At 47.3% G+C, this 14,231-nt stretch overlaps 1 protein-coding gene across 1 annotated transcript; it reads right to left on the bottom strand.

The window, feature by feature from the left end:
• Positions 1-1,781: 1,781 nt before the first annotated feature.
• Positions 1,782-11,628, bottom strand: ETV2 (ETS variant transcription factor 2). Its single transcript, XM_048502085.1, has 8 exons — positions 11,492-11,628; positions 10,233-10,389; positions 8,089-8,262; positions 7,823-7,957; positions 6,480-6,644; positions 5,224-5,397; positions 3,992-4,104; positions 1,782-2,390 (listed from the first exon to the last, which is right to left on the bottom strand). Exons 2-8 carry the CDS (start codon positions 10,315-10,317, stop codon positions 2,181-2,183), a joined length of 1,056 nt encoding a protein of 351 aa, XP_048358042.1. The 5' UTR covers positions 10,318-10,389; positions 11,492-11,628; the 3' UTR covers positions 1,782-2,180.
• Positions 11,629-14,231: the final 2,603 nt, after the last annotated feature.

Genomic DNA, 14,231 nt, shown 5'->3' with positions numbered 1-14,231 from the left:
AACGTTACCTGAAAGACCAAGAAAAGCTACAAGGCTATATAAGCTTTTCTGAGCGAAAGCGCAGTTCATCAGATACAAATGAAAATGTAGCAGCCTTCCTATCCTGGTCAGAACATGGAATATAAGAAGAAAAGGAGAAGTTTGGATTTATACCCTACTTTTCTCAACAGTAATGAGTCTCAAGGCAGCCTACAAACTCCTTTCCCTTCCTCTCCCCACAACAGACACCATGTGAGGTAGGTGGGGCTGAGAGAGTTCTGGACAAACAAACTGGCCCAGCAGGTTCATGTGTAGGAGCGGGAAAATGAATCCAGTTCATCAGATCAGCTGCTCATGTGGGGAATCGAAGTTGGTTCTCCAGATTAGAGTCCACCTACTCTTAACCACTTCATTAGGTGAAATCCTGATGCCATCTGGCTCTGTAATCCCGCTCCCATTTTCTGACCTGGATTTAAGAGACAATAGATCTTCATTCTGAAAGACCACCTAATCCCTTAAGAACATGCCTGAACATTACAATCATCTTTGGAGACCTTTCTTTGGGTGCCCCCACCTGGTAGAAGGCCTTCTTGCTGATGGTGCCCAAAGTCTGAAACACTTCCTGGGGAGATTCATTGGCTCTTTCTGTTGCTATCTTCTGACAGTGGCTTGAAGACTTCAGTTTCATTTGGCGTCCCCTCACAACAGCCCTTCCTACTAATGTTTTATATGTATTTTCACTTTGTAAAGTTGTTTTCATGCAGTATATTTGGAAAGGGGAGTTATTGTAACACTTTTACATTGTAATTTGATCGTGGACATTTTAAATTGTCAGGGTAGAAAAACCGGATATACAGTTTGTACAGAAATACAATGGATTTGTATCTGATGAAGTGAGTTTTGACTCACAGAAGCTTAGATCCTAGTAAATTTTGCTGATCTTTAAGGTGCAGCTAGATTCTAATTTTCTCCTGCCAACTGATGAACCAGACCACCTTATCAGCTTTCCTGGCAGACTGGGGGACGTGACCCCGGTCTCCCACCTTTCAGAACTAAGGGTCCTAAATGTTCTACCACACTACTCAAGAGCAACCATTCCAGACAAAAGCCATTGACCACAACAGGATTTACTTAAGAGAAATATAGATCTGAGTCCAGTAGCACCCTGGAGACCAACAAGATTTTTGAAAACCTTGCAGGTCTCTGAAGTTCTACTGACTCAAATCTAGCTCTTCCACTGAAGACCAGCATGGCTACCCTCTGATGTCTCAATGTATTGTCAAAGGCTTTCATGGCCAGAATCAACTGACTATTGTGGGTTTTCCGGGCTGCATGGCCTAGTTTAGTAGTTTTTGCTCCTACCGTTTCGCCCGCCTCTATCGTTGGCGTCTTCAGAGGCATGTCGCAGTGCTGCGGAGGGAGGAACACGTCTAACCATGACATGCCTCTGAAAATGCCAGCGAAACGTTGGGAGCAAAAACTACCAGACTATGGCCACACAACCCAGAAAATCCACATGATGTCTACAATCTGTTTCCTTCCCAAAATCTTAAAAGTCTGCACCCCTCTATGTAATGTTCTTGCTGTGGTTGTCATAGAAGAAGAAGAGTTTGGATTTATATCCCCCCTTTCTCTCCTGCAGGAGACTCAAAGGGGCTTACAATCTCCTTGCCCTTCCCCCCTCACCACAAACACCCTGTGAGGTAGGTGGGGCTGAGAGAGCTCCGAGAAGCTGTGACTAGCCCAAGGTCACCCAGCTGGCATGTGTGGGAGTGTACAGGCTAATCTGAATTCCCCAGATAAGCCTCCACAGCTCAGGCGGCAGAGCTGGGAATCAAACCCGGTTCCTCCTGATTAGATACACGAGCTCTTAACCTCCTACGCCACTGCTGCTCCTTACCAGTCCACTGCAGAGTATTTGATGAGCCATGTATTTTTAAAATTCTGTTCATTTCCCCTATATACACTGTTAGTATTGTAAAAAGAAAGCTAGAAAGAATTGCATGGTTAAGTGTCTGAACAGCCCCATTTCGTCCAATCTTGCCTTTTGGTATCTCCTGGAGCATTTCGCCAGTTGGCGTGCCACAAACGGATCGATCGTGTGGCCAGGTCTCCCCGTAAGGAGTGACACCCACTTTGGAACCCCGAGAAGCTATATGATGCTGGTTTGATTGTTCCTTGGCATTTGAAAGACAAATCCTTTAGGAAGCCGGCGTTCTCCCCTTCCTGTTCTGCAGCTGCTCGGCCAGCTCCCCCAAGAGGCCCCGGACGTCGTGGACAAAGCGATAGACGTAGCGCTGGCCGCTGGTCTTGTGAATGATGTTCTTGTGGTAATAGTAGCGCAGCCCCCGGCTCAGCTTTTCATAGGTCATGCGTGGCTTGTTCTTCCGCTGGCCCCAGCGCCGTGCCACCTGGTGGGAGGGGAGGAGAAAAGAGGCTGTGATTAGCAAGAGCGTTTTGCCGGCAGGTAGCATTCAACAGTAGTGACTCTCCATCCTAGCAGCCAGGATGTGCAGTGGTACAGTAGAGCCCCATCTCGCAAGCTACGCAGAGTCAGTACTTGGAAGACCATCAAGGAAGACTCTGCAGAGGAAGGCAATGGCAAACCACCTTGGCTTCATCATCACTTGACTTGAAAGCCTTTTGATGAGGTTGCCGGTTGCTTCTTGACGGAACACAATTATTATTACTGGTCAGAAGTGGCTCAATGGAAGGGAAGGCAGAATGGTATAACCAGAGGTGGGATCCAGCAGGTTCTCACCAGTTCCCGAGAGTGGGTTACTAATTATTTGGGTGTGCCGAGAGGGGGTTACTAATTGGGTCCGCTTTTCCATCTCCACGCCCTTGCCTCCCCGAGAGGCCTACTGCCTTTGAACGTGAAGGTTCCATATAGCAATTGCGACTAATAATGTAACTCCCTGAACTGGGTTAATCCCTTTCAGGTACCGCAATTCATTGATTCTCAGCCTTTCGTACCTTCTATCTCACCAGTCTCTATCAAAGAACCTGTGTGTTTCACCATTGCTGTGTTCAGATTTGTGAGTTGGAGCATTTTCTATAATGTGATGATGATTTAGAAATGACCTCGAAAAAAAATTTGGGGGGTCGTGGTGGGGTGGCTGCCCATGGGGGGGGGATCCAACTCAGGTTTTGCCCAGGGCTCAGGTTTGCCTAGGTACGCCTCTGCCCCCTTTGCTGAGGGGGGGGGGGCTGGCAAGGGAACCTGTTACTAAAATTTTTGGATCCCACCACTGTGTATTACCCCATGCAGTCGGATTTCAGAAATTAAGCAAGGTTGGTTCCTGGATAAGGGACCACCAAGGAAGACTCCGCAGAGGAAGGTGACGGCAACCCCCTACTGCTTTTCACTTGCCTTGAAAACCCCTTGCTGGGGTCACCGTAAGTCGGCTGCGACTTGTTGGCTCATCCGTATATACTCTAGTAGCCAGAAAGTGACTTTTGCTCAGTTTGGTAGCACAGCAAATATTGATTTGGTTGATTTGGTTCATGCCCTGCCTTTTTCCCCAAAGGGGGCCCAATGCCCTCTCCTCTATTTTAGCCTCTCAAGAGCCCTAAGAGGTAGGCTAGGCTAGGAGAGACTGGCTGGTCCAAGGTCACCCAGCAAGCTTCCATGGCAATTCAAAGGTTGGTCTCTTAAATCCTAGCCCTGTGGTGGCGAACCTTTGGCACTCCAGATATTATGGACTACAATTCCCATCAGCCCCTGCCAGCATGGCCAATTGGCCATGCTGGCAAGGGCTGATGGGAATTGTAGTCCATAACAACTGGAGTGCCAAAGGTTCGCCACCACTGTCCTAGCCTGACTCTAACCCCTGCACTCCACTAGCTAACTGCTCTGTATACTCATAAGAGCTAGAAATGTGGAATTCCCTCTCCCCCTAAGAGCAGGCTCAAGAGTGTTTTCTTTTGTGCTGGAATTAGCAGAGGAACTCGTAAGAATGTGTAACTCCTTGACTCAACACAGAGTCAAGGGGGAAAATACAGGCCTTACCTCATGAGGATCCCGGAGTTTGAACTCCCAATCATTCCCCGTCCAGCAGATAAAGGCCTGACATGAGCCATCCTGGAGCAGCTCCAGCAGAAAGCGCCACAACTGGATTGGACCTTAACATGACCAGAAAATAAAGAGGGCTTTTTTTACTGTCCAGACTAAGGTCTTTGGGGGACAGTGAGGTAAAGTCTAAAGGCATGGTTTTCCCCAGATATGATATGAGAGAGAGAGAGAGAGAGAGAGAGAGATACTAGTAATATATATACATGAGTTGCTTTTTATATGATGGTTTTTTAAATAATTTCTTACTTTCACATGTGTTATAAATAAATAAATTTATTTCACATGTGTTATAAATAATATATGTATATATATCTAATATCTATATATATATAGATATCTCTACATATATTATTTATAACACATGTGAAATAAATTTATTTATTTATAACACATGTGAAAGTAAGAAATTATTTAAAAAACCATCATATAAAAAGCAACTCATGTATATATATTACTAGTATCAGTAAAATGGGTCTTAATAGTCAATGAAAACATGATATAGACTTGAGAAAGAATCTTCCATTTTACTTATGTCATCTTACACTCTGCTTTTCAGTTAACACAATAAACAGTTACTTGTAGTTTTACATTTTGAACTGTTCAATCAATTCCTTTGCTTCTAATTGTAATCTGCTTTGGTATTATTATTATTATTATTATTACTTTTTGTGGTTGTTTAATATCCCAGCTGCCAGTTCTTTAGCTGGTTGGTGGCCTTTCATTACAATTTGAGCCTCTCCCAGATGCCTAGAACGTTGTAATGTATTGGTGTATTGGTAGTATTTGTGAGGATCCCAACGGGGCTGCCTTCTGAATCTGACAGATGTCGATTTGAAGATGTTTGAAGTGCCGCCCTAGTATTTTTGGAATGATGCCCTGTGTGCCGATTACCACTGGGACAACCTCAGCTAGTTTGTGCCATAGTCTCCGAGTCTCAATTTTCAAACTGTAGTATTTAGTGGTATTATTATTTTTAAAAGTGATTCAACAACATTCAAGAAACACAATTTCCAGTTCTCATCAAATTCATGCTTTGACTGTTTGTTTACAAGGTCTGTTTACATGCTTTGACTGTCTGTTTACTGTCTGTTAGTTCAACCATTGCAGAATGCTCTCTTACTTTTATACTGTTTCAATCCCCCACTACTGTTGTGTCTCCCCATAGTTACCTGTATATTCCCTCAGGGGCTTCTGAGGATCAATCCGATCCGCTGGCACCTTCTTTCTCCTGTTTTGTTGCTTGCATTGACACAAATCCCAGTCCTTGCTGGGCTGACTGCTGTCAGCTGGGGCAGGCTTCTTAGTCCAGTCTAAAGATGTCACAACCCTTGAGATGATTTGTTCTGGAAGGAATAGCAGAGCATGAACAGGATCCTGGAAGTCACTTTTAAAATGGAAGGATAATGCGGAGGGTAAGTGGGTGGTACTGAGTATCATTTCTGGTGAGGCGTCTTCCCTTCCCCTATGTCCCTCAGCTGCCATAAAAGACCTATTTTCTAAATGCATTTTAAAACTCTGCAACCCAAAGCGAACACAATTTCTTAAAATGCAAACCTTCAGAGAAGTAAATATACTAAAATGTTTGCACCAAACAATAGGTAAAACTATTAGGCGCATTTCTGTGTGTCAGCAGTTGGATTAACCCAGGGGTCTGCAACCTGCGGCTCTCTAGATGTTCATGGACTACAATTCCCATCACCTCCTTCCACCATGGCCAATTGGGAATTGTAGTCCATGGAGCTGAAAAAAAACAATTCTGAACCTGGAATACTGAGTTTGGTCTTTTTCTGTGACCTGTAACCAAAACAAAACATAATTTCTTAAACTGTACCGGTTCAAATAAATAAATACACCGTTTCTCTGCCACAGAAAAGATACGCCTAGTCATTTTAATGTTGTTCACAGTCGCATTATGAAGAAGAGAAGAGTTTTGGATTTATACCCCATCTTTCTCTCCTGTAAAGAAACTCAAGGCAGCTTACAAGCTCCTTTCCCTTCCTCTCCCCACCACAGACACCTTGTAAGGTAGATGAGGCTGAGAGAGTCCTGAGAGAACTGTGACTAGCCCAGGGGTCTGCAACTTGCGGCTCTCCAGATGTTCATGGACTACAATCCCCACCAGCCCCTGCCAGCATGGGCAATTGGCCATGCTGGCAGGGGCTGATGGGAATTGTAGTCCATGAACATCTGGAGAGCTGCAGGTTGCAGACCCCTGGACTAGCCGAAGGTCATCCATTAGGAATGTAGGAGTGAGGAAACACATCTGGTTCACCAAATAAGCCTCTGCCACTCAGGTGGAGGAGTGGCAAATCAAACCCAGTTCTCCAGATTAGAATCCACCTGCTCTTCATCACTTCACCACTATGCAAATTTGGTTTGGTCCAAAGGCAGCACATGCTAGCATTCTTGCTCCCAATTTCCTTACTTTTCTCTCCTTGCCCCTGAGGAGACAGAAGATGAGAATGGGATTGGAACGTCTGTTCTTCAGAGGACCAGGAATATAGCAGAGGCATCAAGGGTTGATGCGGGAGGTCAGTATAGTAAGCGGCTTCCTGTCGAGAGGGGATGCTGTCCAAGTTAGGCCTGGGAGCTAAAAGAGATTGAATAAATGGTCACTAAGAGAATGGGGAAGGTCATAATTCAGGGGCAGGCCTAGACCTTCCAGTTTGGAAAAGCCAACTCTTTCCCCACACACAAGTACGAATTCACACGAGACACAATCTCTGTAAGCAGGGGACAAAAGTCCTCATCTGTCCATTGCTTCTCCTTTAGCCATGTCTGTTCAATCCCACATCTCCCCTCTTGCATCTGTGTCTCTCAAAGAAATGAGGTGGTTTTTTCTTCCACCCTTCCTCTGAGGAACTCTGGGATTTACATGGATTTCTTCCAGGTTATTCCCACAACAACCCTTTGAGGTAGGTTAGGCTGAGAGAAGGATGGCCCCAGTATCACCTGATACATGGCCCAAATCTGAACCCAGCTAGCCGAGGTCATTGTCTCACTCCTCTCAAAAAAAATGTCAGCTCCGAATAACCACCTACTTCAAATTATCATCAGGATAGAGGGAAAACCTTGCAACTCTCACTTGTTAGACTCCAACAAGTGAGATTTGCACAATTGCCCTCTACCCTGATGATAGTTTGAAGTAAGCAGAGATTCTGAACAGGAACAGTCTTTTAAGAGGGTGTCTGACCGTCGGTCACCAGACAGAGATAACCTCCAGCTACTAGAGCAGTGATGACGAACCTATGGCACGGGTGCCAGAGGTGGCACTCGGAGCCCTCTCTGTGGGCACGTACACACAGAGTTCGTCATGTGGGGGGCAGAAAATCACCCCCCACACACACACTCACATATAGGCTGGCCTGAGCCACTGAGCACGACATGCGTGCACTGCGGTGGGCAGGGAGGACTCGGCTGGCGGGCCCGGTGCCTGCTGCTGCCCGAGGGGGGGGGGCGTAGAGAGGAGGCAGAAATGCTAGAGAGGCACAGAGTGGTGCGCATGGGACTTGCTGGAGGCTAGAGCAGACTGGCCCCTGCTCAAGCGGGTGGGGCGGAGGAAGAGGGAGCCAACCGTTTTTTTCTAAACTAAAACCTCAGCATTCAGGTTAAATTGATGGGTTGGCACTTTGAGATAAATAAGTGGGGTTTGGGTTGCAATTTGGGCACTCAGTCTCAAAAAGGTTCGCCATCACTGTACTAGAGGATTCAAAAAAAGATTCCTATACATGCCAAGCAATTGTGGAATAAAGAGTAGTGAATTCTCACTGAGGTCTAGCAGCTTGGGACTCGGGCCAACAAGATCAGTTCCACGTTCCTCATCTGTGTTGCAGGATCCCCAATCATCCAGGTAGCAGGGAAGCTGGGTGAATTCCATGATGGTGTTGGTGTAGTCTGGGGAGCCTAGGAGCCACAAATGGGAACATTGGACTGCGTGTCAAAGTTGGTCCATCCACCTTACGACAGCTGCTGTTTCTGGGTAGGGTGAAAGGAGCGTTGAGCGGTCACAGCCGCCGCCTCCAGAAACTATTTACCTTGCAAGCCATCTGTGTGATGGAAATGTGTCTCCTCCTGAAAGTCCTCAAGCTCAGCTAGATAACTCCTTCCACCCCAGTTCGGAAGTTGCTGATCCATCCCGTTTGGGGGCTGAAACCAGGGATCCAGGGGGCTGAAGTCTTCTTCTTGGGAGATGGTCACTTCCACAAAGCCTTGGTAGGGAAAAGAAGGGGCAGAAGAGAAGAATTTAGACAGGGCTCTTTCACTGCGAACAAGCAAGGTGACTTATGGCCACCTTGCAGTAGGGTTTTCAAGGAAAGAGACATTCAGAGGGGTTTGCCTGGATGGTGTAGTGGTGAAGAGAGGTGGATTCTAATCTGGAGAACTGGGTTTGATTCCCCGCCTCTCCACATACGCAGCAGACTCTCTGGTGAACTGGACTTATTTCCCTGCTCCTACACATAAAGCCTGCTGGGTGACCTTCAGCTAGTCACAGTTTTTTTGGAACTCTCTCAGCCCCAGCCCCACCAACCTCACCAGGTGTCTGCTGTGGGAAGAGAAGAAGAAGAAAAGTTTGGATTTATATCCCCCCTTTCTCTCCTGCAGGAGACTCAAAGGGGCTTACAATCTCCTTGCCCTTCCCCCCTCACAACAAACACCCTGTCAGGTAGGTGGGGCTGAGAGAGCTCCGAGAAGCTGTGACTAGCCCAAGGTCACCCAGCTGGCGTGTGTGGGAGTGTACAGGCTAATCTGAATTCCCCAGATAAGCTTCCACAGCTCAGGCGGCAGAGCTGGGAATCAAACCCGGTTCCTCCAGATTAGATACACGAGTTCTTAACCTCGTACACCACTGCTGAGTAAAAGAGGAAGGGAAAGGAGTTTGTAAGGAGTCTCCTTACAGGACAGAAAGGCAGGGTACAAACCCAAACTCTTCTTCATCATTGCATGCCTCCCTGTGGTGTAATGGTTAAAAGTGGAAGACTCTAATCTGGAAAACTGGGTTTGTTTCCCTGTTCCTCCACATGAAGCCTGCTGGGCGGCCTTGGGCCAGTCACAGTTTTCTCAGAACTCTCTCAGCCCCACCTGCCTCACAAGGTGGCTGTTGTAGGGAGGGGAGGGAAATGTTGGTTGTAAGCCACTTTGAGACTCCTTGGAGAAAAGCGGGGTATTAAAACCAACTCTTCTTTTCCACGTCATGACTCTGGTATTACTTGGAAGGTCACCCATCCAAATACTAACTAGGGTCGTCCCTGCTTAGCTTCTGAGATTTGACAAAATCAGACTAGTCTGGGTCTGTTTCAAACAGCATTTAAAAGCCAGAATATTAAATAACAAATAAAGTAGCAATGCCACTTGCAATGTGAACACCAGGATTCAATATTTTTATGAATGAGCTGGTGTGGTCTGGTGGTTAAATCATACAACTAGGATCTGGGAGGTCTCCGTTCAAAATTCCATCCCCACCATGGAAGCTTGATGAGGGATCTGAAGCCAATCACATGCTCTCATCAAACCCACCTCACAAGGTTGTTGTGAGCATTAAATGGAGGAGAGGAAAACAATGTAAGCCACTTTAAGACCCCAGCAGGGTTGTAAGTTAAGTAAATATTAAAATAAAGCATCACATCGTCTGATTTGTCCTGGGTTTTCCTCCAGTCTGTCTTTTGTATGTTTTTGCTAATGTAAACCATACAGATTGTTTATTGTAAATGTACTATTTGAAACTAATAAAATTTATTCCACAAATTTATTCCACAAACATCAAGGGATTTCGCAAGGAGCACAGCCACACTGCTTTACTGGTGTGAACCAAACATTTGCAAAGAAACACTGGTACAGGAATGAATTGGGCATGAAGAACATTTTATTCCCAAGTTAAAGCCTACTTTTCTGTTTTAACCCAAACGGCATTTGTTTACCTGCAGAACAAACAGAGGTCCAGCATTATGCTGAATTATACAGATTTTAAATAGCACTGTATTCTAAATAAGCTACTACCATTCATGGAAAGCTTGAGAAATATTCATTGGTAGAGTTGCTGCCACATACAGAAAGGCTGGTGGGGGAAAGGGATAAACTTGGCTTAAAAGCTTTGCTTTAAAAAAGCCATTTTTATGGCCCCGTAACCACTTCGACCCCCACCAATGACACTATACTGGAAGGAGAAGAGAAAATCCTCTACCTGGTTCTTCGATCTCTGCTCCAGTTGGTACCACTTGCTGGGCTGAGTCCACCCAACAAAGTCGCCAGGTATCCAGGTCTTCCATCCAAGCGTCAAAACAGACGCGGTAAAACCGGAGAGCTCAAGAGTGGGGTGCAGGGTAGGCCCAGGTCTGCACCTGAAATGACAGGTGTGATAACATATAAGATGCTGGCTCAGCCCTCGGTCCTTCCCTGCAGGGGTATCGGCCTGGATTTCCATCACCATTCTCAAACCACAATGAGTTCAATCTAGCCAGGTGTTTCCCTCAAACTCCCCCCATTCCCTTTCTTCCAGACACTCCCATCCTACATGGTTTTTGTCTATACCAGTGTTGGCGAACCTTTTTGAAACCGAGTGCCCAAATTGCAACCCAAACCCCACTTATTTATCGCAAAGTGCCAACCCGGCAATTTAACCTGAATGCTGAGGTTTTAGTTTAGAAAAAACCGGCTAGCTCCCTCTTCCTCCACCCCACCTGCTCGAGCAGGGGTCAGCCTGCTCTAGTCTCCAGCAAGTCCCGCGCGCACCGCTCTGTGTCTCTCTAGCATCTCTGCCTCCTCTGCCCCCCCCCCTCAGGCAGCAGCCACCCAGAGCACAGGCACCAGGCCTGCCAGCCAAGTCCTTCCTGCTCACCACGGTGCGCACACGTCGTGCTCAGTGGCCCAGGCCAGCCTAGATGTGTGTGGGGTGTGTGTGTGTGTGATTTTCTACCCTCCACATGACAAACTCTGTGTGTGAGTGCCCACAGAGAGGGCTCCGAGTGCCACCTGTGGCACCCTTGCCATAGGTTCGCCATCTATAGGTTCGCCATCGTCTATACCAGCCTTGTGATTCACAGCTTAGCCGTCTTTATTGTCCCTAGGGTTCTCAGTTCCAGGATGGGAAACTCCTGGAGAGGTGGGGCGGGGGTGGGGGGGGTGGGGGGTGGAACCTTCGGGGAGACAGTGGGGTGCAATTTCATAGCAACTGCTCTCCCAAGCATCCCTTTTCTCCAGGTGAAGTTGTTCACTCCTGCTAATCTGGGGACGCTGTAGGCTGAACCCAGGCTGGAGATGTCCCTGATCCCACTACTGAATGCTGCAGACTTGTCCCTTCCCGTTGCTCAGATTTTTCACTTGGCAGAAAAAACTGGATTTGAAGTCCAATTCAATGAGTATCCAGTACTCTTTTTGCGCACTCCTTTTTAAAACATCCTGTTATCCAGTTCTAGGTAACCACCCAGTGTGCCATCTACTCACCTCTCAGTGATGTTTTCTGGGATGGAGAGATTACCCATGTAACCTCTGGGAATGCCAGAGTTGCCTTGTTCTTTAACGGCACCAAGGGTTTCCATCCAATTCTACAACCTTTGTCTAATGCTTGTTTTCTCCAGCACTTTGAGATGCCTCTCACTCGCCTCCTTGGGGAAGAAAAATGTCAAGATATTCTAATTCTGGCTGAGATTTAAGCCATGTTGCCTTTTCCTTGCCTCTATTCCATGCAGCCTCCATTTAATTCTCATTGGCTGGGTTCACATTTCGTGACTTTTCCTCTACTGGGGAGGGGGAGATGAAGTTTCCATGACATCACAGTTGTGTGTGGGGGGGGGGAGGAGGTAGGTCTATCACGACTCTGCAGACCCAGATCAGAGGCCAGGTGGCCAGAATTCGAGGGGAGCGTAGGGGGGTAGAGGAGTTGAAAGGAAGCAGGCCTGGTGTGTTTATCTCTCGGGACCGTGATGTAGACAGCGCAATCTCCCAGGCAGGCTTTCCCCGACCCTAATAAATCTTGAAATGAGACACCCCCCACTTCCTCCAAGGCCTGCCCTGGGCAGAAGACACACAACAGAGGAAGATAGAAGTCTTGGTGGTTGCTACAGCTATGCTATAACTACTAGGCTTTCCATTTTTGTCCCTTCATGTGTTGCCAACATGCGGTTGGGAGATTCCTGGAGATGTTGGGGGATAGAGAAGAAGAAGAAGAAGAAGAAGAAGAAGAAGAAGAAGAAGAAGAAGAAGAAGAAGAAGAAGAAGAAGAAGAAGAAGAAGAAGAAGAAGAAGAAGAAGAAGAATTTGGATTTATATCCCCCCTTTCTCTCCTGCAGGAGACTCAAAGGGGCTTACAATCTCCTTGCCCTTCCCCCCTCACAACAAACACTCTGTGAGGTGGGTGGGGCTGAGAGAGCTCTGAGAAGCTGTGACTAGCCCAAGGTCACCCAGCTGGCGTGTGTGGGAGTGCACAGGCTATTCTGAATTCCCCAGATAAGCCTCCACAGCTCAGGCGGCAGAGCTGGAAATCAAACCCTGTTCCTCCAGATTAGATACACGAGCTCTTAACCTCCTACGCCACTGCTGCTCCTTACTTGAAGAGGGTGTGGTTCGGGGAGGAAAAGGGACCTCAGCTAAAAGGGTATAATGCCGTAGAGCCCGCCCTCAAAAGCAGCCTTAGTGTTCAGGGTGAACGGTCACCTGGAGAGTGGCTCAAATTCTGGGAGATTTCTAGGCCGCGTGTGGAGGTGGCTCTCAGCCTAGCCTACCTCGCAAGAGTAAAAGCAACAAGGGAAATTGATAAGTACTCCTGGGAGGAAAACTATGATTTTTCAAAAATGCAGTAGGTTAGTCCAGGCTAGGCCAACCTCGCCAGGCCCCCAAAACTAAGCAGGTTAGAATGAGAAGTATTTGAATGTATACCCTCCCCTTTCTCTCCTGTGACTCAAAACAGCTTACAAACTCTTTCCCTTCTTCCTCCCACAACAGACACCTTGCGAGGTAGGTGAGGCTGAGAGAGTCCTGAGAGAGCTGTCTTTCCAAAGGTAATCCAGCAGGTTTCATGTGGAGGAGCGGGGAAACAAAACCCAGTTCACCAGATAAGAGTCCGCCGCTCATGTGGAGGAGTGGGGAATTGAACCCGGTTCTCCAGATTAGAGTCCACCTGCTCTGAACCACTACACCACACTGGTTCTCTCTTAGGGAGAAGCATCGGGTTAGTACTTGGATGGGAGACCACCAAGGAATACTGGAGGGCTACACAGAGGCAGGCAATGGCAAACTACCCCTGAATGCCTGATGCCTTGAAGGAGGAGCAGCAGTGGCGTGGGAGGTTAAGAGCTCGTGTATCTAATCTGGAGGAACCGGGTTTGATTCCCCGCTCTGCCGCCTGAGCTGTGGAGGCTTATCTGGGGAATTCAGATTAGCCTGTGCACTCCCACACATGCCAGCCAGGTGACCTTGGGCTAATCACAGCTTCTCGGAGCTCTCTCAGCCCCACCTACCTGACAGGGTGTTTGTTGTGAGGGGGGAAGGGCAAGGAGATTGTCAGCCCCTTTACTGTCTCACAGTAAAATTTTAACTGTGAGACAATGTATGTCTATTCTGTAATGTTGTTATGTTGAATAAACAATCTATTAAAACCAAAAAAAAAAAAAAAGATGTTTCCCACGCCTCTCTGCAGTCCCCGGACTTCCTCCTTGGCGCCATTTTTTGAGCTCCCTCCGTCATCATGTCTGTTTATTTTCAACAGGTGTTTACAAATTGGGGCGGGGGGGATTATATCTTCGAAGCTTTGAGGGCACAGCCTATGAACAATCACAGCACTGGGCTCTGAGGGAGCTTGGCGGGAATGTGACACTACTCTCTGAAGCTGCCATTTCCTCCATGGGAAATCATCTGTTGTCTTAGGGTTGCCACCCTCCAGGTGGTAGCTGGAGATCTGCTAGGACTTCAACTGATCTCCAGGCAACTTGGCGGACAGATTCACCCGGCAGCAAGGCTTCAGAAGGGTGAAGTCAATGAGCATTATACTGAGCCCATCACTCATTTACCCAAAATACCTAGTTCTTTTCAATATGGATTAAGCTAGCAGACTCGCACTGTAAGTTGCCATTTTAAGAGCATTCAGGCCCCACCTGGAGACTGGCAACCCAACCTGTCTTCCTGACCATGCCCCTTTCCAGAAGACTCACGGCTTCCACTGCCAAGTGCCAAGATTCCATGTAAGATA

This window comes from Sphaerodactylus townsendi, linkage group LG06 (genome assembly GCF_021028975.2).
Source record: "Sphaerodactylus townsendi isolate TG3544 linkage group LG06, MPM_Stown_v2.3, whole genome shotgun sequence".
In the NCBI taxonomy this organism is placed as follows: Eukaryota; Metazoa; Chordata; class Lepidosauria; order Squamata; family Sphaerodactylidae; genus Sphaerodactylus; species Sphaerodactylus townsendi.
The sequence above is the reverse complement of the archived record's forward strand: the minus strand, read 5'-3'. Positions and strand labels throughout refer to the sequence as shown.

Bases quoted from the DNA above. Each gene is read 5' to 3' on its own strand.
- ETV2 (XM_048502085.1), bottom strand. From the start codon at position 10,317: ATGGAAGACCTGGATACCTGGCGACTTTGTTGGGTGGACTCAGCCCAG. The intron at 5,398-6,479 runs GTAAGGAAATTG...TATTCCTTCCAG, and splicing joins TCAGGGGCAAGGAGAGAAAA to AACAAATCATCTCAAGGGTT. The intron at 4,105-5,223 runs GTAACTATGGGG...GGTCATGTTAAG, and splicing joins GCCCCTGAGGGAATATACAG to GTCCAATCCAGTTGTGGCGC.